Raw genomic sequence first — 27,135 nt, forward strand, 5'->3', positions numbered from 1 at the left:
TTATTCCTTCTTGTGGAAGAGACTGGGTGAGGTCTCAGTGGTGGGTTCAGGCATGACTTGAATCTTTTGGTTTTTGAGGGCAGCTTCCCTCATCTTGTAATACATGAGCTCATTCTGCTGGAACATGCGCAGCTCCATCTCTGTCTGGACACGCATGACCTGAGGGACAAAACAGGTTAAAGACCTGTGACACAGGGGATCTCAAAGCAAGTGAAAAACTCACTGCCTACACACAGGAACTGTCCATCAGTGATGTCCTAGGCCACGTAATGACTGTGATGCACCTTGTTCTAGTTCTCCCACCAGCAGGACCAAACTGGACACAGATAGTCAGGTACTTTTTGAACCCAGTTGCCAGTGTATTCTGGAGGTGAAGAAGGTATCAACCATCCCTGTGTCCAGCTCCTCTGCAAACTGCTGGGAAGCCTCACAGTCCCAAACACAAGTGATGCACATGAGAGGCAAGGACCCAGAGGTGACACTGTGCAGAGCCAGGGGGTGAGTGCATTCCCATCCACACCACGGGTCTGACCCATGGTGGGACCCATCTTTGGGGTGGGGGTCACCTCCAGCCAGGTGACCTCATGTGGGAGGAGGCAGGGAAGGAGGAGAGGGATGCTCAGCCCCTCTTTGATCTCATCATCGTTGCATCCCCTTGCATCCCAGGATTCATTGTGAGCAGAGTCATTCCTAGTGCTGTATCATGGAGCAGTGGCATAGGCCCAGAAGGAGTTTTAGGAGATCTTTTCACACCTATCTGAGAGTTTCTTAGACCCTTGGCTTAGGAGTACAGAGATAAGTATGTGCCATAAACCCACTACTTTCCTCTTGAAAAAAGTAGGAAAGGAAATATAGAAACGGAGACCGTGGTCTCACCCTCTGATATATATAAGACAAACAGTCAACAGACAGGATGGCTTTAGGTACTAGGTACTAATTTTTCTGATAAGATTGCACTAATAAAGGTTATAGTTCTGTTTTAATGGGGATTAAGACCTCAATAAGGGATTTCATTTGGTACCATGTGATTTTTTTTGCTAATAAAGGAGAATGCTGTAAAGCCAACAGGTCACATGAGGAGAATTAAAGCCTAAAAAAATGATAGATCCCCAGATGTAATTGCCAATGGTGTATCATAACTGAGCAGTTATAATTCGACTGTGATCTGCAGCTCTTGACCCTAAGCTAGGAAATCTTCTCAGTCATTTGAGGAAAAAATGCATTGCAACTCATTACTAATAAAGCCTGTCAGTGACAGAAGGACTAGGGAGTGGTAAATAAGGAAGAAAAATGGTCACCAATGTAAGATAATGAATATCACTTGGTAAGCTGGGAACAGGCCCACCATTTGTAATTTCATATAGCCTGATTGTTGTGCCAAACATCTGAGAGCAGAGAAATCAGGTTGTCTGAAGAATGGGAGGTTTTACCCTTGGGCAAAGGGGCTCATTGGCCATTTTTAATATATGCCCTGATGCAGGCTAAAACCTGTTTTTCAGAGATGAAGATTTCACATAGGAAGGAACATGCATTTCCCAGCAAACTGAAATATAACCTAGAGAAAACCACAGGACTCGTAAGAAGCAATCGTTAGTCAATCCATCTCTCAGTTCTTACGGATGGGTTGTTTCTACAGCTTGAATGTAACTCCTTTATAGACAGTTTACCCGGACAGACAGCAGAGACAACACAGGAGATCCTGACACCTACCTCCAGGTCTTTGGTAATTGGATGGGAAGGTCCATGGGTGACCAGGAGAATGGCATAAGCTTTACAGATCATGCCATGCCCAGCTTCAATGAGACCAGCATGCCAGTGGGTCACTCCTGCCCGCATCACAGCCATCCCCAGCTGCGCATTGTTGGGATGGTATATTTTCCTGGAAAAACATTGTGTAATTTTAGTTCAGGGAAGGTCTGAGTTCCCAATGTTTGTCAATGACATGACATGTTTGCTGAAGAACTGACTGTTTGCTGAAGTGAAGATCCTATTGCATTCGTGCCACTGAAATGTGCAGCCCTGCTTAAAAAGGGCAAGCAAGTTGCATGAGGACATGAGTTACAGGAGGACACGAGCTGATGTGACAGGGCCTGAGGATGAACAACCTGCTTAAGGTGAAAGCTGAACACCTGGGTCAGAGAAAGCCAGGCTCTGCAATTCCACGTTATTTTGACACACACAAAACCCAGGTCTAACCCTATGGCCCAGACTTCACCTACTTAAGTTCAGGCACTGAACTGGCATGCCTAAACTGAGAATGCAAAAATCATCAGCTTCTCATTCAATGTGTGGAGAGAAACAAGTGGTTCCAGAAACTCCAGAAATGTTCATGTCATCCCCTGGCGATGCATCCTTCCCTGCAAGGACTGCAAGATCACTCTCTTAACTTCCATACCTCAGGCAGGCAAGACAAATCCAGGCCTCTACATCTAACTGTAAAGGCTCAGGCAGAGTCAGAAGCTGCTTGGATTTACCTGCAAACTTGCTGTTAAGGGCTTATTTAGCGTTTTGCACCAGCATGTCATAAAGCAAGGAAGGGTATTACCATGGTTCCCATTTTAGACTGAGAAACAAAGGAACAGGGAGGGGAAGCAATTTCCTCCGTGTCATTCATTAGATCAGTGCCAAGGCTGGGACTTGAAAGCAGGTTGTCAGACCACTGGGCCAAGCAAGCTCCTACTAGACTCTATTACCCCTCTGGAAAGAAAAAAATATCACAGGCTTTTTGGGGTAGAATGGACCAAAAGGGCAAGTAATGGGAATGAGTCACTTTCAGCAGGAGGATGAACAGGATAATGAAACGGGCTTTCCTCCCTTCTGTTCTCTATAGTTTTCATTGCTTATTTTTTAATCTTTTGCTAATTAATACTCATCAGTTCTGTAGTAAAACCTCAATAATAATGAGGTATGTCATTTTTACTGTAAGGTCAGCCCTCGACCTATGTGGACCAAGCTTAAAGTTCATCGTTTTCAGTGGGCATTTACCACAGGACTTAGGCATGCTAATTAGCCAAGACAAAAATCCAGATATTATTCAAGAGTGAAGGGGTATCTTGAGTGCAGCCACCTGAGAGTTTCTCTTATCACTGCAACGTCTCCTTCCTGCAGTTCACAGGGGAACAGACCATGTTCTGCAGTGATAGCCTCTCTTTCCTGTACCCAGGCTCTCTGTTTTGCTACCAGGGCAGCCCTGAGATGCTTCTGAGACAAAACAAAGAGGCTAATGAAAGATGTAACCAAACCCCTTGCCAGTTACAACTTAGTAAATCAGGCTATTTGGGAAGTCTTCTCCATTTAGGAAGTGGTCCCTCCCTGTCTGGTGATATAATCTGGTCCCAGTCTGAATGCCAGCACCGTTGCCCTATGGGAATAGACTAATTTTTATAAAGCAAGAGCAAAGTTGGTCCTAAATTCTTTGTGTAACACACTGTCTAATGTTACATGACCACAGAGAACTGCCAAAAATAAGGCACAGCCATACAGGTAGCCATCCACCATCCTCTTGGCGTAGTCAGCTGCCTCCTCAAACATCTGGAGATAGGAGAGCACCTCTGAGGCAATGCTGAGGATCCTCAGGAGGTAAATGTTCGTTTCCCCCAGCACAGGCTCCTGTTTCTTCAGGCACTCACGGCACAGCCTCACAACCTAGGTCGGGGGGAAGCGGGGACAAGAAGAGAAGGTCAGAAGCTGCTACACCAAAGCCCTGTGGGTTGCGCAGTCCATATCAGTCCTAGAGGCCAAATCAGCCCCTGCAAAGGCTGAGGAAGTTAGGAAATGCTTTTATTTGTCACAAAACATCAGTCTACAAAAATGATTGGGGCTCAAATTCATCCTTTCCCAGGATTACATTCATAAAACTGGTAAGGAAGAAGTGAGGTCTTTATTTCAGTGTTTAGGATCCAGGACAAAAAAGATCCCAGCAGCTTGGGTTTACCAAAGATTGAGTGCTAATGGAGCACTTACACTCCAACACCATCTACCCAGCCTCCTCTTCCTCCACTCTGGGAGGCTTCAGCCATTTCCCAAAGTAATTTCAAACCTTTAGGCTATTGCTCAGCCTGGGTGTTTTCCTGAAGCTGTTACACTCTGAACAGAACAATTAAGTATTACCTGGGTCAGAAAAAGAGGAAGAAAAGAAGAAATGACTCTATAGGCTGCTAGTTAGGACATTAGACTGGAGAGTTGGTCCTGCATCAGTGAATATTGATATAGTTCACACAGAGTGAAACAGCTCCAGCAAAAGACATGGGGACAGGAGGACCTGGCAGGTCTGACTTTTAGGCTTGCCTTGTAACTCATGTTTTTCACTTGGGAGGTCCTTGGTTTCATGTTCATGTTAGAAATGCATGGCCATGCTGCAGGCAGCCCAGGGGCACAGCTGCCAAAGGGGGTAGCCAGGCCTGCTTCATTCCCCAGCAGCGTGTACGCAGGGGGAGAAAGCAAAAGCCCAGAGACTCACTTCATGGTAAACTCCCTCCAAGCGGGCCTTGTTGATCTTCTCCAGTGTGTCCTTGGAGAACTGGATAACCTCCTTCACCATCTCTGCAGAGGGCTGGGGACAACATTAGGAAAACTGGTGAGGAAAATGCACTACCCAAGGCATGCCGAAATGGCCCACTTAAAGGGATACCTGGCCATCATTCTGGGAACCCAGATCAGCTCAGCATGATGTCTACCCATCGCTACCTTAGTACCACTGGAGGTATATCCTAGTGTTTCTCAGCCACTCCAACCCTCACACTAAGTCTGGGTTGAAATGGTCTTGCTACCAAACCCAGAGGTGAAATTCCTGCTCCCTTCAGCAAGAACATCACTGGGTTCACTTATTGAGCTAATGGCTATAAACAGCTGGCATATATAACTTGGTTTCTTAACTGTTCCCTTCACTTCTCCCCCCTGGAAAAGTGTCATAATTGACACCGACAATTGGGAGCTCTCAGGAGACACCAAAGGGACTGTGAAAGCAGGAGAAGGTGAACAGCCACCGGCCAGTGTGTCTGAGGTGCTCAAGGTGCACAGTGCTTGAGGGAACTGAAGCCCTTGAATGAGATACTGGTGGAATAAGGGCAGGAAAGATTATATATACTGATTTTACCCACTCTAAGCAATGCTGCCATGAGGTCCTCACGTCACAAGATGGTTGACCTCCGATTTCAGCTACATCCAGAGTGAAAAGTACTTTGCCATACACCTCACAGAAGTTAGGGTTTCATTGTGTATTTGAGAAGACATGATGCACATAAAAGCATGCCTGACAAAAAACTAACCAGCTCCTAATTAGCTGCCTCCATTCCCTCCATTTGATGCTGAAATATAAAGTTATCATATCCATCATCATCGTATATCTTCTGCTTTTCTGAGCCTTTAAAATTCACATTAGGGAAGTACTCTAGTTGTCACGACCCCTGACAGCTTCCTTTCTGTAAATGGGAAATCTGAAACCAGCCCACAATCACCTGACTCCGGGAGTGGGAGCTCGCAGGAAAAGCCTGGCCTGGGGACATGAGAGTCATTGCACAGGCATGTGCCCAGCAACCAGGCAGGACCTCAGGGTATGGATCTAAGACAAGTACTCTCCATTGCAATGAAGAACACAAAGATTTGGATTCAGGACTGCAGGACTGCCCAGTTGTCTTTTTCTCACATCTGGTTAACGAGATTTTTGAGGAATCTGTGAGATTTAGCTAGTTGGGAAAGGCTCTTGAAAGATTGTTAGAAGTAACAACAATAGCTTTTCAGAGCTACATTCCCCCATGTAGTTATGGATACATATGTATGTGTTATATTTGTGTTACATTTTATTATTATATACTACTAGACTGAAACTATTTAGGTAATCAGATTTTAGCAGCAATTTGAGCAGTATTCAGGATGTCCTAGTGTGCAGAGCACGTTTAAAGGCAATGTTAATGTCAGTACAAATTACATTGTTACGTTGTCTGAGTAAAGACTCCCAGAATAGGCACTCTAAACGCCACTTTCATAGCAGCTTTGTCAAATAAAAAACCTCTCTTGCTTTCACGAGGCCCCTAATCCTGTTGCCATTATAAACAACGGGAGCTTTGCTACTATCTGGAAGGGGCAAGGGATTGGAGGCCGGACCGGCTGTTGAGGATGTAAGCTGTCACACTTGTATATATATATATTCATAGCACTTTTTCCACACAGCTGTGAGTGCTGCCGCTGTCAGGCAAGTGAGCTTGAATTCGAAGAATGTGATACAGCAGGCGGCAAGCAGACGTGCTCTGCTGGTGAGGTCACTCTGGATACTTATTGTCTGCGGATGGAGAGTATTTTTAATAGCTGAAATCATGCACCCTGCACAGTTGCAAGGGGGCTTTTTTTGTGTGAGCACTCAAGAGTGTGGAGAACACTTACCCTGGCAGCGCACGCACTCCTGCTGCGCACTGCAGAGCCCCTCTACTGCGCGCTCGCGGAGAGGGGACGGTGCAGCTCGCCGCCCAGTCAAGGCTTGGTAGCTGGTGTTGAATGAGAGCTGAGATTTCTAGAGGATTTATGCAGTCCACTGCAGGAGGTGTTCGAAAATACTTTATACAGAAAGTCAGATGAAAATGCTTTTACATCAGTGGACTGAAGTCTGGGGCAGCTTTGCAATAAAAGTGGGGAGTTTCAATAGTCAGCATTAGTTTTAAGATGGAGCTTCATAAATTTAGTAACGGGATTATAGAACAGGGTCTTCTGCAATAGCAGGGAACTGGACCCAGCAAGCCAGAGGGTCTCTTCCAGCCCCCTGTCCTACTGCAGACGGGAGCTCCCTGACAGTTAGAGTCTGTTTTTCCAAACCTTTGGTCAGGGAGAGATTTTTGCTTTTGGCAAAAGACAAGCACAGAGCTTACAAAGCAAGATCAGCTTTTCCTGACAGCCACCTGTCTGAACACAGGACTGAGCTCGGCTTTCTTGTAGCTGAGCTGAGCTGGAGGCTGAGGGTCTTGTCCTAGCTCCTAGGAGGGCACAGCTTGCTCCACCACTGCTGCCAGTAGTGCTGGTCTAAGAGGTTATGGTCTCACATCCCACCCTTGCGGTTTGCTTCTGCCCCACATCAGCCCTGAGCTGTACTGACTTGCTAATACGTTAAAACCCTCTTGCCGTGCCTTGCCTTCCTTTCCCTTCTCTTGTAGGTGTTGTAAAGTTTGCAAGAGTAAACCCCCCCCCCCCCAAGCTAATACTGCCACAGAGGGGAAAAAAAAGAGCAGTTATATCCTTGGGCAGAGCAACCAAAAAGAAATTCTTAAGAGTTACCAACACATTCATAAACTGGAGCCGCTGGCCAAGGAACACATCCTAAAGTCGACAGCTAGACACATCCTTCCACCCTCCCAATTAACACCTTGTGAGACCTCCAAGAAAAACATAATCACTAAAAAAAGAATGGTCCAACGTGTTATTCTTCACAGTAAGTCTGCCCAAAGCATCCAGGCACAGAGGAATGTCAAGTGATAATACAAATTTGCTATGACAGGCCTTTGCAAAGATGGACTGGAAGTTTGAACTTCTCGGCTTCGCAGAGCCAATGTGATGGTACATGTTTTACAAATTGTACAGCTTCAGCAGTGCTGGTTCGTTCTGTCACTATGAATTATCTGTAATATATTTTCTGTTCTACTGTTCAGGACTCTGGTTCCCATTCAGTCCCTCACAAAAAGCCCAATTTAAATGCCAGCATTTTTCTCAGCTCTAAACCTCATTTTCCAATAGTTCAGCATTCTGCCTATTGATGGACTGCTAGGTTTACTGGGAATTTTTATAAACTTGGGGAAATGTATTCAGTTAGTTTTATTACAAGTTAGAGGCAACTTTGGGGGGCTTTTTAAATGAAAAACTGTGCAGTTACTGGATGTAAAATGTGGCGTAACAGGGATTAAACTGACCTTGCATGATGTTCAAATTGGCGTAGTGTTCAATTAAGTTTTAGTTCTGTTCTCCTTTTTTACATTGGCAATATTTAGGCTTCAGCTGTGGTGTTGTTCTGCCAAAATCTAGCTCTATTGCTACTGAGAGCATCGCTGGGCTGAGGAACTACAGTTGTGCTCTCTTGCAGGGACATGACTTTGCTGTCTCTTATTGTATTTTCCATTAACTAAACTGAGAGCCACCTTTGGCTGGAAATGTCACGGCTGCCTGTGGCTTTGGGCATAGTTGCTGTGGCAGGATCATACCTTGTGCTCCCCTTCTTTCACAGCCAGCATCAGGTCATCCTTGATCTGCTTCTTGCAGTGCTCACACGTGCAATCGAAATAATACTGCTTCTTCAGTTGCTTCCTCCGCTCCTCGCTCACGTTGAGGAAATCCACATAGGAAACGGTCAGCTCGTCCCCAGGAGAAATCTTGCTCAGTGCCCGCAGCTCAATCCTGGTTGCAAAGAAGAAGAGAGATGGGCTTAGAAAAGCAAAGGTGCAGGGCCCTAGCTGTAAAGCCGTCGGGGCCAGTCCTGCTGACTGCCCCAGCCCTTGCCCTAGCGCACTGCTTATCTCTCCAGGGAGGCCAATGTATAGATGTGCAACCATTCGGCTAACTACATACATACTAAAAGGCCCACAGTGCTTCTCCTGCCCCTCTGCCAGACCTAGCAGGGATACACTGGAAAGTGGAAAGGGCCTGAACTATAACAGATTATGGCCAGATTAATTTATCTGGATGGTGGCTCAATCTAGACATAAACTTCTGTTATGTCACAGGGAATTTGCCAGAAGAAAACCCCGAGGTGAGAAATGCACAAGTAGCATTACAAAATGCTGAGTTTAGGCTGGATCTTTTTTAAGTACTGCTTGCACACTGTTCGCACAGCCCTGGCAAAACTCCCAGATCCCAAGCCCATGCCGCTTTTGGTATCATTTTCACTCTGAAAAGTTTGGAGACATTCTCTCTGGGCTGCTGGATAAAAGATGCCTTTTTGCGCATCTACACGAAGGCTTCGAAACAATCCTATGAGAAAGGTCTATTTTGTACATAGTCCGTTTGACCCGATGGCTGTTGTTAATATCCAACATAAGGAAATTGCCATTCTCTGCAACTGTACCAAAATTCATGGCAAACACTTGAAAGGAAGACAGGCCTTTAGAAAGTCAGATCTTTGCACCTGCCTCGCTCTCATGTCTTTCCCTGAAAAAGGTCTTAAATAATGTGGACGCTCAAAATAATTCCCCTGCTGTTTCACTTTAGCAGGCCAAATCTCTCTCTCGGTTGCTCAGGGTCATCTGGCAATCAAGGGGACATAACTGGCTGAAGAGCTTAGCCCGAGTGGAATAAAACCCCATCAAATAGCAATGGCAAGGTGGTGCTTTTGTCATGCATACTATGATCCACCCCATCTACCGGTGGCTGAATAATTCACCACGTCTGAGACAAGTGACCAAAGGCCTCACCAAAGGCAGAGCCTGATGCATTAAAAATATGTCTGTTGCAGGGGGTGATTTTTTTTCTGCGTGCTCATATTTCTGCAAAGGGGCTGTAATTCACATCAGGAATCTCTGAACGCCAAGGGTGTAATGCTGAATCTTTCAGCCACCCAAGGGCAGCTCTGTAAGCTACCCTTCGAGGCCGGTCTTGACCTTCTCTTGGCATTAGGTCACATCAACGGCATATTTCCTACTAAAATCCTCACTAAACACGCCATCCTTGTGAAGGGCAGCTATTAGTTATGTCATGCCCATGAGAAAACGCCAGCCGGCCAGAGAGAGGTGCAACCAGCCGCTAGCTACTCCAAGGAGAAAGTGCATAAAAAAGAGCAATTTCCAAGGTAAAGGTTTTCATTTTTAAACATTCCTTTTCACACGTAATGGGATCTTCGTTAAAGTAAAAGTCATGCAGAGAAGCAGAATCAAGCCTTTGACTTTTATGATGCCCCTGATAGCCTAAGCAAACTAGGTGTATTTTAAGCAGCCATCCCTTGCGCCGAAGAGGTCAATAGGGTTTTGGACGAGCATGGAGGCACATGGCATATTTAAAACACTGCAGTTACAGGGACACTGTCAGCTGAGAGTGGCTGGAGTAGGGGTTTATAAAACACCCCTGCCACGCTTGTCCCATGCTCCCCTTCCCTGCTGCGTGCACCAAGTACCAGCGACCTCGAAAGATGCAGGCAGAGGCACAGCGGGGGCCTGAGAGCTCAAAACTGAAATTACCCAGAAATAGCAACTCCAGTCAGAAGTAAAACTCACTTGCCCATTTTTATGGTCCTCCCTGTAATGCATAGAGTAAACATCAGCAGTGGAGAAAAGCACTTTAGAAGTATTTCACTTCTTACTTGAGCCTGTTTGTTTGAAATTGGAGCTTTAAGACAACAGTGTCCCTTTAACTGGACTGACTAATATACCAAGTGCAGTGAGCTAAGCAGAGAGCTTTTTTTTTTTTTTTACATATATTTTAGTGAATTCTTTAGCAAGTGAGAAATGTTTGGGGGAGATAACAGTGGCATCATTAAAAGGCAAAACATTAAACAGCTATTATGATAAAAATGGATGAAATCTGCATCTCATGGCATTGCTGTTGCAGTCGATGCATTCAAAGGGCACTGCTGGTTACAGAAGAAACATGGACTATTTAGTACGTCAGTAATGCAATCATTTCTCATCTCGTAATACGCAAGGTTTTATTTTGGGCTATACAAGATTAGCGAGACCTTGTTCTGACTTTCATGCTCTTGCCGTAGTCAGGGGAGGAGAAGTGAGGAGTGGAGAAGGGAAATCTCGGAAGGCAGGAAGCAAAGGTGGAAAGGCAGGGAGGGAACCGGCAGTGGGGGAGCCGGTCACGGTGAGTATCACCATCATGTTTTTAATGTACTACAAAATGCAGAGTTAAGTGAGGTTTGGGTTTAGTGGGGCTTTACACAGGGGGACGAATAGAAGTTCAGAAAACGGGGAAAGTGAAACTCTCGGCAAACAGGGGGCTCTTTCAGAGCCCCTCGGTGCTGCTTGCAGCCTTTTTATTAACACGGGGGATGAGGGGTAGAGGCCAAGGGGAAGGAGGATGCTTACAAGAACGACCCACCTCATCTGTGTGTGGAACATTGATCTTACAGCCTCATGACTGAAAGACAAAACAAACATCTGCAGTTTACACAGGCACAAGTACAACGGAAGAAACTGGAGTCTGTGGGGCCCGGTGTCGGGCATGGGGCTGCAGCTGCAGCCTGGTGGCATAAAGAGCTCCCACTTTCGCTATCCAACTGCTGTAAGCGAGATGCCCAGCGCCGGACCGCGGCGCATCCAGGAGACAGCCATCCTGGCACGGTGCTTTGGGGAATGTTCTTGGCCAGCAGACGAGCAAAACCCTCTTCCGACGTTTTGCAGGCACCAACGGGGCTAATTCTCCTGCATGGACCAGCGATGTCTCCACTGACATCAGTAGAGCCATGCTCACTAAAACGTAGCTTGAAACAGAGGTTAGACCAGGCTATTAGCAACCATGCTCTGTGTGATGAGTTTAGTGGGTCCTCAAGGCCAGTGTTCTGCCTTGAGCCTAGAGAGAGGCCCCATTCCCACCAAAGGGAACAGAGAGAGTCCCGCTGGCAAGAGCAGCTAGGCTTTTCCACCAGGTTTTCACAAAAAGACAAGAAACCTTCATCCTTTACTTGGCTGATTGCACAACATAACCAGACGGTCAAGGTTTAAAGTCAGCAATAGGATGCACATGGGAGCTTCAACAGGCTTCCAGGCAAACAAAATGTAATTCCTCTACTTACCGCGCAGAAACTCAGACTTCAGGGTTGTTCTCACTGTTAATTACCTCCTCCACTTCCTATGCTGGTTTGAGAGGCTCTCCAGTCCTCCCAGTATGGACTTGATCTGGGGCAATTAGATATCAGAGCACAGACTCCAGCTGACTTTGGATCAGGCCCTGTGTCCCACAGAGGTAACCATCCTAATGCAATTTTGTTCTCTCTTTGCTCGCTCCCCAGCTGCGTGATAAGCACTTCATTTATCAGATAAAACTGGCAGTGAGAATTCGAGTGCACAAGCAATGCATTAGTTAAAGAAAGGGAGGCTCCGGGGTTATCTTCAGCTCAACGTTAAGGTTTGCTAAACACAGGACTATATGAAATCTTCAGACTAAGTGGGAAATTTTGATGAAATACTGTGGCTGTGCAGACTTTAGGCAAGCAATTTTCCCCTGTTGGGGTCTTGCACACAACGCAACTTGCTGGACAAGCAGCAGTTTATACCCCATCTGGCCTGGAAGGAGGCTGTGAAGGGCAGAGCATCCTCCCGCCGGGCTGCCCTGAGCAAATGCACAGAGATGAGCAGCCTCCAGTCCCAGCTCTGCAGAAATGTCCCTGCATTTCCCGTTGTGCCTCTCACAGCTGTGTCACGGTTGCCCCACAGATGTTTTCTTACAGGGCATGGGTGAGAATGGGCAATGCACAGTGGCCATAGGTATCCTGTATTTGTACGTGACTCTGTTTTGCAGACATCAGTCACAACTGTCATTAAGATCCTGTTGCTAAAGGGTTAATCAGTGGTTAATAGAGATTGTACACTCTCACAAAGATGAGGATTTGTGTTAGGGATAGTTATAAACACATCAGCAGATAGTGATACATAGCTGATTGCAGGCTTCCATAACGAGAAACTCTTGGACTGTGGACTCACAGTACAATCTATAATAACTCATTAACCATAATCATTCCTTTACGACTCATAAATGAAGCCTCAGTATAGGGGTGCGACCTTAATTAGCTAATTACCAATTTATCTGTGTATTTGGAGACCGAATTTCAAAACTCACAGAAACAAGGGAAAAACTCTTTGCCAGTTCGCTGGACCTTGAGCCAAACCCTACTGATAAGTTCTGTGTATTTGTTTAGTACACCAGAACATAATTTTTAAAACAATAGCCATGAAAAAAATGAGCTCCTCTTTAGAAATAAAATTCTGATTTTTTGTTTTTGAGCTAAAAGAGGAAGAAGAAAGAAAACCACTCACTTGCCATTGTTGAAGATGACGGTGCAGTTGGGCCAGCAGTCATGGTTGGCCTGGCAGAGATTGGGGAAGATACCCACACCAACAGCCTGCAGTCCTCTTTGGTCACTGAGGGTAAAGCCATTGCAGTTGATCTAGTCCCAGAATACAGGCAGGAGCAAGCATTAAAGGAGAAAAAATTAATTCAGCTACATTTTGGCATCAGGATTTCTCAACTCCCACTGATTCTATAGGAGAGATACATCCCTATCATCCCACCTCCAAACTTTAGGGAGAAGCATCTATAAGGTTATCGTAGTAGGTAACTGTAGAAATGACTCAAGCAGATGGACTGGCTCAGAGCAGAGCTGAGTAAACACTGCAGCATATCTGCTGCTAAAATCCATCTTGGATGTTTAAGATAAGTTTGATTCAACCATGCATGGGATTTCTCACGTTCGCTTTCTGCAAATAATTCAGAAAAAGGTCACAGGAAAATGAATTTGAAGCAATTTAAGCAGAGTAGCTGCAGAAAGCAAAGTTCACGCTTTTAAAAACAGGTATCAGTGTCAGCAATTAACCACGAGGGCTGCATTCAGCGGGGACACACATCTGCTGGGTGGCCCACAGAACTCAAAAAACAATTATTCCAGTTTGTGATGAATTATTATTATTATATGTAAATCATTCAGGGAATAGTTTTTACTCACAAGTATACACAAAGGAAGTACACAAAGGGAAAATGTGGTAAGATACAGCAAATGAAATAACTCACTCAGCTGCTAATTGTTTTATTCCTTTTAACTGCTTTATTTCCGTTCTCAGCTAAGTCTCTGCTCCATCCACACTTCCTGACTTCTATAAGGGCAGGCTACTCCCCTCACTAGCGCGTCGGTCTCCCTGACCCACCAGGCTGGAGTTTCTCTCCCGGGTCAGTACGGAGGGATGCTCTGCATCCTCCCAGCGGAAAGCGATGTGCCTGGTGCTCGGGCCAGCAAAGCCAGCTTCTGTGCCACACCAGCCACTGCAGAGGCACAAGAGGAACAGGTCTCATCTCAGCCCGCACTGGTCCTCTGGGCAGTGTTGCTAGCTGAGGGGTTAGTGCACCCCTGGATACATCAGCTTATACTAGGGCCAGGCAGAGAAGCTCAGCCATAAGCGATCTCAGGGGAGTTTCCTTTCTGCTACACTGAGAACAAAAATTTACAGTCAAATCAGGAATGGATATTACAAAATATAATTACTATATTTTATCTATTGTGTTTTCATATACATGTATGTATGCATATATATGTAAAAATCATATATAACTATATATAATCAGCATATATAGATGTAAGAATCTAGAGTATACAAAGTATAATAAATGTATTAATGTATATATTAATATTGTATATTGAAAAATATTGTGTATACATATATAATTATATATAGTGTATATATATAGTGTGTGTGTGTGTATATATATAGTGTATATATATAATTATGTATAAATGTATTATATTTTAAGTATACTTACTAAAAATACATTTAAATACATCTTGTTAGTTCTTCCAGGCGCAGAGAGATGCCCAGCAGGACTTGTGATGTGAATGCAGCACCAAAGCCATTTGCCTGCATGTTTAGACAGCTAAAAAAGTTTCAAGCCTTGACCTTCCTGTGCCTCGGTTTCCCACATGGAAATGCAGGACTGAGGCAGGTGGGGAACGCAGCAGTATTCAAACCACCCACCCAGGTCAACTGTCTGACCTGGCTGTCCAGGCTGCTACAGCATCTTAAAGGCAAGAGTGGAGGAGAAATGCAGGCATCCTGGCCTGAGAAACTGAGTTTACATCTGGGGTTGGTTTGGTCTGAGACCTTCGCTGTGAAGCAGGCATAGCCCATGGCTTTAAAAATAGTCGTCACTTTGATCTCCCGCCCCTCGGACCTACCACTCCGAATATGTGGGAGATGAACTGCATGCCAAACTGCTGGCTCTGCGGCGGCCAAAACTCAAGGAAACTCTCCACGTCGGCGTGCAGCTCCTTCTTCTCCTCCTCGCCAAAGTTCTCCACGTGGTTCTGCAGGTCGTCAATGGAGACCAGGCAGCCCTCCGCCAGCCCGCTGCCTTCCCTCTCCATCTTCCACATGATACGGGCTGCCAGCCTGTCCGGGAAAGAGTCCCACATGTTAATGCCATGCTCTGACAGTCCAAGCCAGAAGCACCTCAACCCAGCAGAAGGGCCATCAAAATTCATCCCAGCTCAGGAATGCTGCTGGCCTTCACCAGTCCAGCTCACGCCCAGGTGTCCCTGTCCCAGTTAGGCCACCCAGCTCCTATTTCCCACCCTTTGGAGGGCAGCCCTGTCTTCTCCCACCGTTTTCAGGCCAGCTCGTGAGCCAGAGAGCCGGAGTCATGGCACAGTCCCTCAGGGCCGCCGCTCACCTGATGTTTTCGGTGGGCACCTTGCCATGTCTCTTGATGGCAGAACACTCGCTCTTGTGGTCCAGCCAGGCCACTCTCTGGCAGGTCCGGTCGCAGTAGTAGGCAAACTTGCACTGGCCGCAGCGGTGGAGTCTCTCCTGCCGTTTGAAGCAGGTGTGACAGACGATGTGAGTCAGGCTGGAAGGACAGAAGGACCCGTTGSCTTGTACCTCGGAGAAGGGCCGCACAGCCCAGCGCCCCAGCGGGTTGCCGGCTCCACCGAGCAAAGGTACTGCCGGCTTTGAGCCCCTGGGCTCCTCACACCCGGTGAGGACAGACCCCTCCTGCCTGTTTGAGAGGAAGGGGAAACCTGCCACGCAAAGCCCTAGCTTAGTTGTTGTGCGTTTGCCTAGTGCTGTTGCTTTTCTCTTTGGCTATGCTGAAGAGACAGATATGTTGTTTAAAGGGGGGAAGCAATAAAACATTCCCCAGCTCTCAGCCCTCTTGTCTGCAGCTCATCTGCTTCTTCTCAGCACTGCCTTTGTTAACAGGATTTTCAGTTTGTTTTTGTTTGCTGTCTGGCCCTTGTTGAAGTATCAGCCACCCATTTGCTGAGCAGAAAGCAGATGCTTAATGAGTCTATTGCTTAGCTGAATGTGAAGAAAGACGTGAAGGCAAAGAGCCAGACTGAGTGTTTCACCCACCCACAAAGCCTCTGAGTCTGGCTGAACTGAAACCCGTCCAGAGCACTGAGGCTTTCCTGGGCCTCACATGGGCCGTTGCACAAAATGGAGCAGCAGCCACCACCATGCCTAAAAGACTTCAAAAGCCACTGGGCTAGAGGGACCAAACATGGGCACATGACGACAAAAATATACATCAGAAATGCTCTGGCAGTGAGCAGATCAGGGACGTATCGTAATAAAGAAGACTGAGACTGAGATGGTTCCTACTAACATTTTCTTACATGTTAACATTTTCTTATGTGTTAACATTTTCTTATGTGCTAACATTTTCTTAGACTGGGAGCTTGTACTGACCACAGCCAACCTGCTCTGTCTATGTGCATAGGGAAACCACACGTCTGCACCACTTGAAACCAAGACAGGTTTCCATGGATCAAAAAGCAGCTTTGCTTGTCACTTATTTTGTCGCTGGGCCAAGGCCTTAGCTATATTGGTGGCACTGAACCAATTGCAAGTGTTTTATGAATTCTGTGGATTTGGGACACCATTCTRCAAAGTTGCATGCTGGTGTGGTTGCTACAGCGTGCAGCTCCCCTCAGGTTTTGGGCAGGGGATGCAGAGAAAGCTCCATCCAGGCAGAGAGCAACTGACCCATGTAATGCCACAGCAGCCTTTCCTGTGGGCATCTACCGAGAGCACAGGTGCTGACCCCTCAGTGTGGTGAGCTGGAGCACGCACGAGACCCCATGGACCATATTAATCTCCATGTGCTCTAGTGGGAGCTGAGACACTTAGTTCACACAGGGAAACCTGCATGAACCCACCTAAACACAGGTGGCTCAATGCAGAGCTGAGTCCCACCCCAGGTGCACTCCCACTGGCATTTGGGCTTTGGTTCAGTGCTCTCTTAGTTTTTCCAAAACACAAGAGGAAGCTCATCTCAGTCATTTGGAATGGTCTTTGGGGTGGAAAAATATAAGGGTGACCTTTAACCTTGCTAGGACAGGGGGGGCCAACCAGCAACTCTTGTGCTGAATGAGCCATGGGGGAATTTGCAGAGCAGCTCCCACTGCAGGATTTTGTTAGCAGGGAAGCAGAAGGGCTGGGAGCCTCCACGGGACTCCTGGATGGCATTTGGATTCAGCAGCATACCCTGCCGAGCTCTTCCTGCAGAGAGCAGAGAGCACCCGTGGGGAGACGCTGTCATGTCCTCCCTCCTTCGGTGATGGCATGTGTCTCCTGGCTCTCAGCCATCAGAAGGCAGCAGCGCAGAGCTGGAGGCCAGGCTRGTTCAAGGCTCTCCTGGTCCCCGTGACTCCAGGCAGATGCTTAGACAGATGTCACTTGCGTTAGTGAAGGTCTGAGGGACCTTCACTACACATGGGAAGCCAATCAGCAGGCCCCCAAGCATCACCATCAAGGGACGAGTGAATTTTCAGCTGTCTAGGTGTGGACAAGCAACATCGAACACCTGAAAACGGAGCAAAGGTGAGTCCTCAAGAGCTTGCAGGAGCACTGGCTGAGGAAGGAGCTGGGGTGGGCTGGCTGGGATGCCAAGTTGAGGGAGAAGTACTTGCATTTATGACTACTGTAAGATTTTATTAATAAATCTGGGGGATCTTTAATCTTTACAAGGCTAGTATGACGCTGAGTGGAGAATATCAATGATTTTGTGCTGGTCAGTGGCCCTTGAATATGCCACCCACGGGGCTGTTGTTAAACATTAAAGGCAATGAGCACAATGCCTGATGTGATGATGTAACCTGCTCCCAGGGCATAAAGTCCCTCCTCATTTAGTCCAGGGTTAGCTTTAGCGCTGAGCTCCTTAGGCCACATATAGCTTTCACACAGATGGGCTAGTGATGCAGATTTCTCCTCTGAACCCATCATTCCCAAAAGCTCATGTGAAATGGGAGGTGTCTTCCTCTGGTGCCAGCAGAGATAGGTGCTGCTCACCAGGTATTCCTGCTCCTGGCTCTGCAGTTTAACTAGCTGAGAGGTTACTGTGAATTAGACATTCATGGCATACCTGCGAAACTCCTTTCACAAGCAGCAGGCTTCTTCCTTGGGGGTTCAGAACAGGGATTTCCATGAAGCATCCTATAACTATATATATGTAACTATAACCAAGGGGAAGGAATATATCACAGGATACTGATGAGGAAGTATCAGGTCTGTCTAACCTCATACCTCTCTCTGAGAGTGTCCAGGGCCCAGGACCAAGGGGAACCCCCCACCACGTGCCCCACTTCAGACTTCCAGCTGCCTCCTCCTGGGACTTGCTTCATCAGGAAGTGGGGGAGAAACTTCTCTCTCCTGCCCAAACAACTTCAGGACTTTCCCCTTGCTGCTGGACCCGGTTAGACTGAGTAGGGTTGTTAATAAACCTAAGGACTCATGGCTTTTAAACATGACAGGCAACGCTGAGTTTCACTGTCCCAAGGATGAGGCCTGGATGGAGCTAGGTTGCTCCCACCTTGCAAGGACAGGGCATAGGGTAAGGGGGACAGGGGGTAGAAGAAGTGGGCAGACCTAGAGAGCTGGCTTTCTGGCCCTGGAGAAGGCTTTTGCCTGGCTGATTTGCTGTTCTCGGCAGTCTGCTTCTCCAGGCAACAGCCCACTTTACCACCACCTCCCACCAGCCTTGAGGGTATGGGAGAATACACATTCCCATCACTTAGACACTGCCAGCCCCAGGAGAGAGGTTCTCCTCATTGCATAAAGCACAGAGACCACAGAGGCAAAGGGAACATCAACACCACCCACTGTCCGCAATGAGGAAATCGAAGCACGAGGAAATAAAAATTTGTTGAAGGTCACATGAGAAGGCTGTACCACAGCTGGAAATCAGACCCAAAGCCCCAGAGGCCCCAGCCACAAGATTGTCCTGCCTCCCCACTATACATCTAAATATATATACACAAATATGTATGTGTATTTACATATATCACCATACACTTAAAATGCATTTCCATTACTGTAGCACTGCTACATGAGCTGCTAACACAATCCACCCTGATCCCTGGCTTTTGCAGGATGAAGAAGGCCATTGATTTAAAGTGGGATGACTTGCAGCAGACAAAGCAGTGTGCAAAAATGAGGCTTGTAAAATGACAGTGAGTAGTGCCGGCTGGTGGGAGGGAGTCCAAATCAAGGTAAGCACTCGGAAAGGGGCAGGGGGGAGCGCATGTCCGGGAAGGGGGATGCAATCACCTCCATTAAGTCAAATGAAAGAGCTGGGCGCTGGTGAGAAATGTGAGGCTGTGCTCTGTCAGCTGTCAAGTCAGGGGGGCAGAGAGGTGCAAGAGAGATTACACTCCTTGTAAGGCAAAGAAGAGCTGGGGAGCTGATAAAACCCACATGGCTACATCGTGCCGGGAAGCATAGGGAGGTATCTTGCTCGGGGAATGGGGCTCCCTCCTGCTGCCTGCACATTTTGAGGGCAGTCAGAAAGGGGAAAGGCAGTTAGAAAAGTTCCCTGTGCAGAGGAATGACAGATTGGAGGAGGAAATGGCGCAGCAGAACCAGAGTCCCGAGATAGGGGCTTGTGTTTCCCCTCTTCCTCTCTCAGAAGAGAAAAATAGTGAAATGTTGGCTTTGCGTTTTGTCACTTATTGTACAGGCTGCCCAGGGTTTCCAAAGGAAACCCAACTGGTGGAACTTACTGCCAGCCCTGGAAAGCAACCATTTCTGAAGAGAGGCAAAAATGCACAAAAAAAGTCATGTGAAACTTCCTGAGAAAGTGAAGGAGCAGCTCATATGGCATTGAAACTGCAGGTACAATCACTCACAGGTAATCTGAGTAGACTGCCAGGTATAAGAACTACCACTTCTGTCACAAAACCTTTGTGGGATCCTCTGTGTTCAGAAATGGCCTAAAAGAAGAACATTGTTGTTAATGTGCATTACCAGGCCTCCAGAGGCCTGGGCTCAATTCTTGGCACCATAAATAATGATGAAACAGAGATATTTGAGATTATTTCCTAAATCTTCAAAAAAACATGGTTCAGCTACTGCCTAGCCCTGCAAGCACCTAAATGCCCCAGCTGTCTCTTGGCAGTCATGCAAACTCATGCCATCCCAGAGGTGCTCGGGGCCGGACACCCAGAATGGGGCTCACAAAGTGGAGCTCTCCCTTGGCCCCAGGGTCAAGGACATGCTCTGATACCACCTGTCCTGGAGGTAGCCAACACTGAGGACACCAAAGGCGTGCAATGACCCTCAGCCCCTCCATCCTCCCTCCGCAGTGGTTAAGGTCCCTCAAGGACAGGGGGAGCAGCCTGAGGTTAACCCCAAGTCTCACAGCCCGTGGAAATCACTGGGCTATAAAACCTTCTCTGCCTGACCTAGAAAATGTTTAACACAATCCGAGATGGCTGCAGTCAGCCAGACAGAGCTTGCTCTCCTTGTAAGAGAGCAGCCTATGCCCTGTGGCCAAGATGCCACATGGCTAGGCAACACTGAGGGTTTCTGGAGACACATATGGCAGCTATCCACGCGCTTTGGAGGTTCAGACTCTAAGAGGCTCAGTGCTTGGCTTCCCTTGCTTTAACATAGACAGTATAACTGCTTTCTGCCACTTCTGCTTACACCACGGCCTCTGGCATGATCTCTGGCCATTCATTCACTGCCCCTGTGTGCTCATATACCACAAATAGCGAGGACCTCTTTTCTTATCCCGTCCAAAAGCAGGATCTTCATTAGCACAATGATTTCCCCAGCCTGTCCAAGCCTTGCCAGGCCAGAGATTTAGAACTGACTTGGAGGGCCAGGTGCCACTGACTGACTCACTAAATGACTTTCTGGGGAGCCTCAGGTTTCCTTGGTCTCTCATCCAAGTGTCAACAAAGTTGAACTCTCAGGGACTCGTGAGATCTGATATTACTTGAATGAGATGCACAACTACTGCCAATCCCAGATGTGGCCACAATCACAAAAGCAGTGACTCAACACACCAGCTAATGAATGCAAGAGCTGACAAAGTATTATCGACCAAACCATGGCTCCCTCAAGCATGGGTCTCCATGAAAACAGAAGGAGCAGATTGCTCTTGTGGCTGCTTGGAAGTTCAATGGGTTCAGATCTGCTGCACCTGCCAAGACAGAAGGGTGAGCACTGCTGTACAACATGTATTCACTTCATCTCTGAGACATGCATGTGCACCATTTCCCGTGCAGCATCTCGTTCACTGATCTGGAAAAGCAAGGTGAGACAGCTGTAGTGTGAACGAATAGATCAGGATTTCACCAAATAGCTAAATGGACATGACAAGAAGGCTCACAAACTATTTGAAGTGAGTTTATTCTATTCTGCATATGGCAGGACACACACAGATGATCTAACTTACATCGAAATCCATCTGCTTCATATTTATTATTGGCTGGATAGGCATCTCTCTCCTCAGCGTCCTACAAGGATGGCCTAAGACATAACCAAAGTCCACTTGGCTTTCAAAGCAAGGGCTGTAACACTTCATTAAACACAGCAGCCTAAGGAAATCTACCTACTCTTTCAGCAGTGAAAGGAAAAGGGAGGCATTCAGTAGTAGGCTTCTACTGAGGATACCTATAATGGTGAATTATTAGCGTAAGAATATTTTGCTCCTTAGAAAGGGGGTTGGAGCTTAGTACTTTGAAATACCAGGGATGACACATCCTAGTTTGCCTGATTTTGGTGAAAGATTTATTTTAGACTATTTAATTTTTAGTCTTTTATTACAAGATTTCTCAGCCTCTTTTTAAAGAGGTGTGAGTGTGGTTTCCTTTCAGAAAGCTGGGTTTTCTCCCAAGTTTTGTTTAAGCTTTCAAATGAACTAGATAACCAAATAAAATCAAAACCTAGAAAAGTTTAAATGTGAATACAATCACATTGGTTCTCAGGTTTTACTGATAGCAACTGAAAGAAACTGCTTTCATAATACTTTCAGAATCATGCTGCTACAGAAAATTTTGCCTTTCTTATATCCCTAGGTCATCACAGCTACAATAACACAGCTCCCCACATTTCTCTTGGAAAATCCTTGTGGGGCCTGTTTAATACATCAAAAAGAAGCACAGAAATAGCATGATATCAGGTTTTTTGCAATCTGCAGATCACTCATCAAGCAGCTCTTCAGGTGATCTTGGCTTTCTACCACGTGATATTGTTTGCCTTGATTACTCTCTCTCAAATCCCACTGGTTAAAGAGCAAACCCATCAAGAGAAGGTTGACAGAGATATATCAGGCCTCCCCATGCCTGTGGGAAATGTAAACTCTTACAGGCTTGAGAGCCAACAGACATGCCAGAAGAGAAGGTCACATACTGTACATTTTGCCGAGGCAAAAGGAATGCCATCGTCCTGAAGGTGGCCATGAGGAAAGGAGACCTGGGGTCTTCAAACAGAAAGTGAAAAGGGAGGGTGAGAAGGATTAACCCGCAGCAGGTAAGTAGAGGACTAGAACAAGCTTCAATTAGAGGCGATGGCTGATGGGAACGCACAGGGGATTTGTACATTGAAAAAGGACTGCACCAAAGGCAAAGAATTTCTCAAGTGGATGTGTTTCCAACCTTCTGCATCTATTTTAGGGCAAAGCAGGCCTGACGCTGACTGGTGTTTTTTAAGTGTTATTTTAGCTGATAACAGCAAGGCTGATTCAAACAAGAATCAGAGTGTGTGTCCGCACTTTATCCAAATAGCAAAATACCTGAGACTGCACTGAGTTCTGCACCCTCTTTAAATTGGTATTTGCTATTTCTCTAAACTATTTCTCTAAACTGTTTGCTCTAGTTTGGAGAGATCGAATGGGCTTGATGCAAGAGTCGTCACCAAGTAACCAGTGTATAAAGAAAAGGGTCAGCTTTGACAGTCATACCTTGGCCTTAAAATCTAAGAAGCTATGAGCTGGCTGATGTTGATAGTTGACTACTCTAGCTTCACTTTGAGATTTTTGTACTTTTGGATCAGAAGCTCCCTGGCATTGCTTAAGAAACTGTTGTTCAGATGGCCATCACCGGGTTGGAGAGTACGAGCCCTGGCCAGCCTTAAAATATGTTCTGGGTGAACTTCCAGGACTTCCAGGGGTGGGAATGCAATTTGCAGATTAAGACACCCACATGGTGTCCACTAGGCATCTAAGCAGAGATCCAGTCAAAAAACTCAACAGGACTTTGAAAGCGATTCAGCTCACCAAGGTACATGTCTGTGTCTGGTTGTGCAGAATAGCACTCAATTGACTACAGTGAGCACTTAGGCCTGGATTCACATGCCTAAACATAGGATCCTAGCGTTATTTTAGGCTCTGCAGGGACACTCGCCCAGTCTGAGATGCTGTGTGATTCTCATAAATCCTGTGTTGTACCTGTCAGCCCTATGTGGACATCTCGGACACCTCAGGGCATCTCAAATGACACTAGACACTGTGTGTAGGCAATTGAATCCTGACCTTAGCTCTGTGAGGATACATATGGACCCTAATTCTGGGTGTCTTAATTTGCAAGCTGAGTCCCAACTGAATAAGCCATCGTATCACCCTGTATATTGTTCCAGTGTAAATGATGGGTCTCATTTCCTTACATAAGGATGGCTGATTGCAGAGTTTTGTCAAAGAAAATATTTCTTCTTTTACTGGCAAGATAAATTCTCAACACTTCCTCAAATTCAGTCTCCTACTAAAAGACAGACTTTCACACCAACTCAAGCAATTGGGTGACAGCCTCAGGTCAAAATTGCTTCTGCAATTCCTTGCAGCAATATGTAGAACAATTTATGGCAAGTGATTTTTCCCCACTGTGTTGCAGAATAGGGCCTCTGCATCACTTAAGCCTGAAGTGTAGTTTATCCACGCTTTCCGCTGTGAGCACCTAACACTGGGCGCCAAGATGAGCTGCTCAGGCTCCCTAGCTCCCTATATAGTCAGGGCAAAGAGGTATGTTCCTCTTATGGTCTTTCAGAGCATGCAAGTTAGGTTCCTGCACTGAACAGCCCTCTAGATGGGTCTGGCTCTCTCCAGGGATTCTGTGGGGTTTCTAACTTAGACACTGAAAGGTAAACACCTCCAGCAGAAAATGTGAATTTCTCATTCCACAGCCATGTTTTTCACCAAGTCAAACGACCATCAGCTTTTCTGGAGCTTCCACATTTCCGGGCAGTAACACCTCTCATCTTATCACAGTTTCATACCCAGGCACAACCACCAGGTGCTTTCCATCCTGTAGTATGGCCATACCAAGAAAACAACGTTGTATCTCAGCAGATCTGCTCCCACTAATCCAAAAAGCATGCTTTCACTTCATCTGCTATTTTGCCACGTCACATTCAGTTGCACAGAAGATTGCGGTGTGACCATTATAGCATTACAGCCATCCATGTACATCACATGCAGGACTGTGTTTTCAACAGCACTGTCAGGGACAGGTTTGCAAGGGCTCAGCATCCACACTGCATCCAGGATCCAGACTTCCCAAAGAACTGAGCTCCTAAAAGGGCTGCAAGGTATGGGCCAAATTTTCAAAGTGCTCTGCACCTTTGTGCTTCCATGGCAGCCCTCACACATGCAGAAAGCTGAGCTCTGTGGAAAATCTGGTCGTCTATTTGAGTGATAAGGTATGACCCAAATACTTCACAAATTAAGCACACCAATTACTCCTATTTAAATTCTCTTTCCATAGTACACATAAACGCTGCTTTCAGCAAGAGATTAACATGTTGAGGGGAATTAGGATGAGGAACTCTGAACTTAGATGTCCCACTGCAGGGTGAGCACCTTTTTAATACTGTAGGCTCAACACCAATTTTAGATCCTTCTTCTAGCCATGCAGAGACAGTGACAACTCCTGTCTCCAAATGCATGTTTGTCTGTGGGCATGGAAAAACACATATAAAAATACTCTGGGATAATACCCTGGGACAGTGGCAGAAGGTACCTTCTAAACCAAAGCCCTGGGTGTGCATGAAAAACGTCAGAGTAGTTTTCGCAAGAAAAATGTTGGTTTCCATTAGGTCTTAGGTGCAGGATGTTCCCTGCTGAGTGCTAAGCAACAAGTATTGAGTTGGCACCATCTGCTTCAGAGGTGTCGGGAATGCATTTCATGACTGGCATATATAAAGTGCTTTGGGATGAAATATGCCACAGGAGGGTAAGAGTCCATTATTATTGCATGGCAGCATGAAGAAGAAGCAGAGAGATAAGAATGACTGAAACCACCCCCATCCTCCACAGTCACGGAGAAGTGATGTGTTTATTTTACCTCCTTGCTGCTCAGTGTCTGGATCTGCCCTCTGGAAGCTAAATAAACAGAGCCTGCACAGGGAGGGAAGCGCATCTCTCCCCATCGGAGGTTTTCAGTTGGAAACCTAAGCCCGGGACACAGTCTGCAGTCTAAGAGCTGGTGGGGTGATAGTTTCTCCCCTTATCTCACATTACACAAGTGACATTTGAAAATGCAGGGAAGTTGTAGCTCTTCAACATAATCTAATGAGCTGCTCTGTTATATACATGATGCTCGTAATGCTTCATTTAGAAGAAAAAAAAAATGTCATCCAGGAATCAAAAGCCAAAATGTTTTCAATGGTTTAAAGGATAATTATTATTTTCAATACAGCATATGGCTGAATTCACTGCCAACAGGAACTTCTGAAGCAAACACAGTATCACAGCAAGCTCCCAACTAGTGACACATGGGAAACTAAAGAGTAGGAGCTAAAAGGACATGTCAAGGAGAGATGGTTTTGTCATTAACTACTGTAATTGAACTCAGTTCAGTTCCAGATATTATTCAAGAATTTAACATTTTTAATTAAAAAAAAATCTGTTTTAATGGTGTGTTCTTGCAAGGACTTATTAAAATGAAAATTAAAAACAGTATCATTATTGCTATTGTACAGGTTCATGAACATGTTCTCCCACTGATATTATAAAAGCAAGGAAAAAGCAAATGAAAGACACAAAAATACTTGTTACCTGCTCTGTCCATTTGATCTCTAATTCTCTGCTATTGCCAGATCACACAGTAGCATAAATCAACTTCATTCGATTCCATCCTAGACCTTATTAACAGAGTTGATTCATTCAGGGAAAGCTCAAACAGGCAGAATCACTCACTACTCTATTAAGCCTGCAGAACATTCACTAAAGTTACTGGCAATTTGGGGCAAAATTCAGTCTCAGGACTCATCACGATGCCCTTGAAGAATACGCAGCTGGGAAGTCATACCTGTGAGCAGAGCACAGTATAACTCCCCTTCATCACACACTCTACAGTGGGGGCTTCGACAAAGTCAGAGATGGCTGTAACTGAATTACACTTAGTCCTGGCAGCCCACTGGAGAGCAATGGGGGTCTAGTTTGAGAAGACGTTGAACACACTCAACTTTCACTGCATTTGGTAAAAGCTGAGGGCACCGAGCACCTTGCAAGCTCGCATCCTGGAAACCATCTGTGCCTAAAATAAGAAGCCTCATCTGACTGAGAGAAGGACAGTGACTGTAAGCTGCAGATGTGTCTTTATAGAAGTGCTTCTGATCTCCCTTCACACCCTTCGCTGATGCTATCCAGACACTTTCAAACTTTTACCCGCCCAGCCAGACCAAGCTTTGCACTGAGACAGCTTCCGATCTTCGTTTTACAAGCGTTCTTCTCTTACCTATCAAAAACCACGGCAGCGTAGGCTGGCTCTGCGAAGATGACATCCCCGGGCAGGAATTCCTTCTGCGCCCTCAAGCCACGGCCTTTGCCTTCAGCCGCGAACACTTCAACTGACTCCATTCCCCCTTTGGTCATCTCAGGGACCCTACGGCATGGGAGGTGGGTATCTCAGAGCGCACCAAACCTCCCGTCAACTTCAGCTTGCCACAGGACCACGCTTATAAGCGGGCTGGCCTACCCTTACCCCCACCCCCGGCGGCACCGTTTCCCATAGGAGGACAAGGGGGTGGGAGCAAGAGGCAAAGCTCTTTGGCGCAACGGTGCCGACCGACGCAGGGAAATCAAAGGGCTGGGACTTCTGCTGCGTTAGGAAACCCCTCTCCAAAAACCACGTTTGGAATTGTTTCTCCCAGCCACAAGCGGTTGTATATGTTAGGACTCAGAGATTAATTTATGCTCTCCCATTGGAGAGGGAATGTATTCTCTTTGCAGGGTATTTTTAGC

General features: G+C 46.3%; 1 protein-coding gene across 2 annotated transcripts; it reads right to left on the reverse strand.

Annotated features, from left to right (window-relative positions):
* On the reverse strand, positions 1-26,766 carry SMYD1 (SET and MYND domain containing 1). Of its 2 annotated transcripts, XM_026064666.1 has the most exons (10): positions 26,630-26,766; positions 15,343-15,519; positions 14,849-15,062; positions 12,942-13,072; positions 11,008-11,046; positions 8,178-8,370; positions 4,460-4,552; positions 3,482-3,645; positions 1,711-1,879; positions 1-159 (listed from the first exon to the last, which is right to left on the reverse strand). In XM_026064666.1, exons 1-10 carry the CDS (start codon positions 26,764-26,766, stop codon positions 1-3), a joined length of 1,476 nt encoding a protein of 491 aa, XP_025920451.1. The 2 variants fall into 2 exon arrangements, with proteins under 2 accessions (XP_025920451.1, XP_025920452.1); XM_026064667.1 differs by lacking the exon at positions 11,008-11,046.
* Positions 26,767-27,135: the final 369 nt, after the last annotated feature.

The sequence above is a fragment of the Apteryx rowi genome, unplaced genomic scaffold (genome assembly GCF_003343035.1).
Source record: "Apteryx rowi isolate R43461 unplaced genomic scaffold, aptRow1 scaffold_22, whole genome shotgun sequence".
Lineage (NCBI taxonomy): Eukaryota > Metazoa > Chordata > Aves > Apterygiformes > Apterygidae > Apteryx > Apteryx rowi.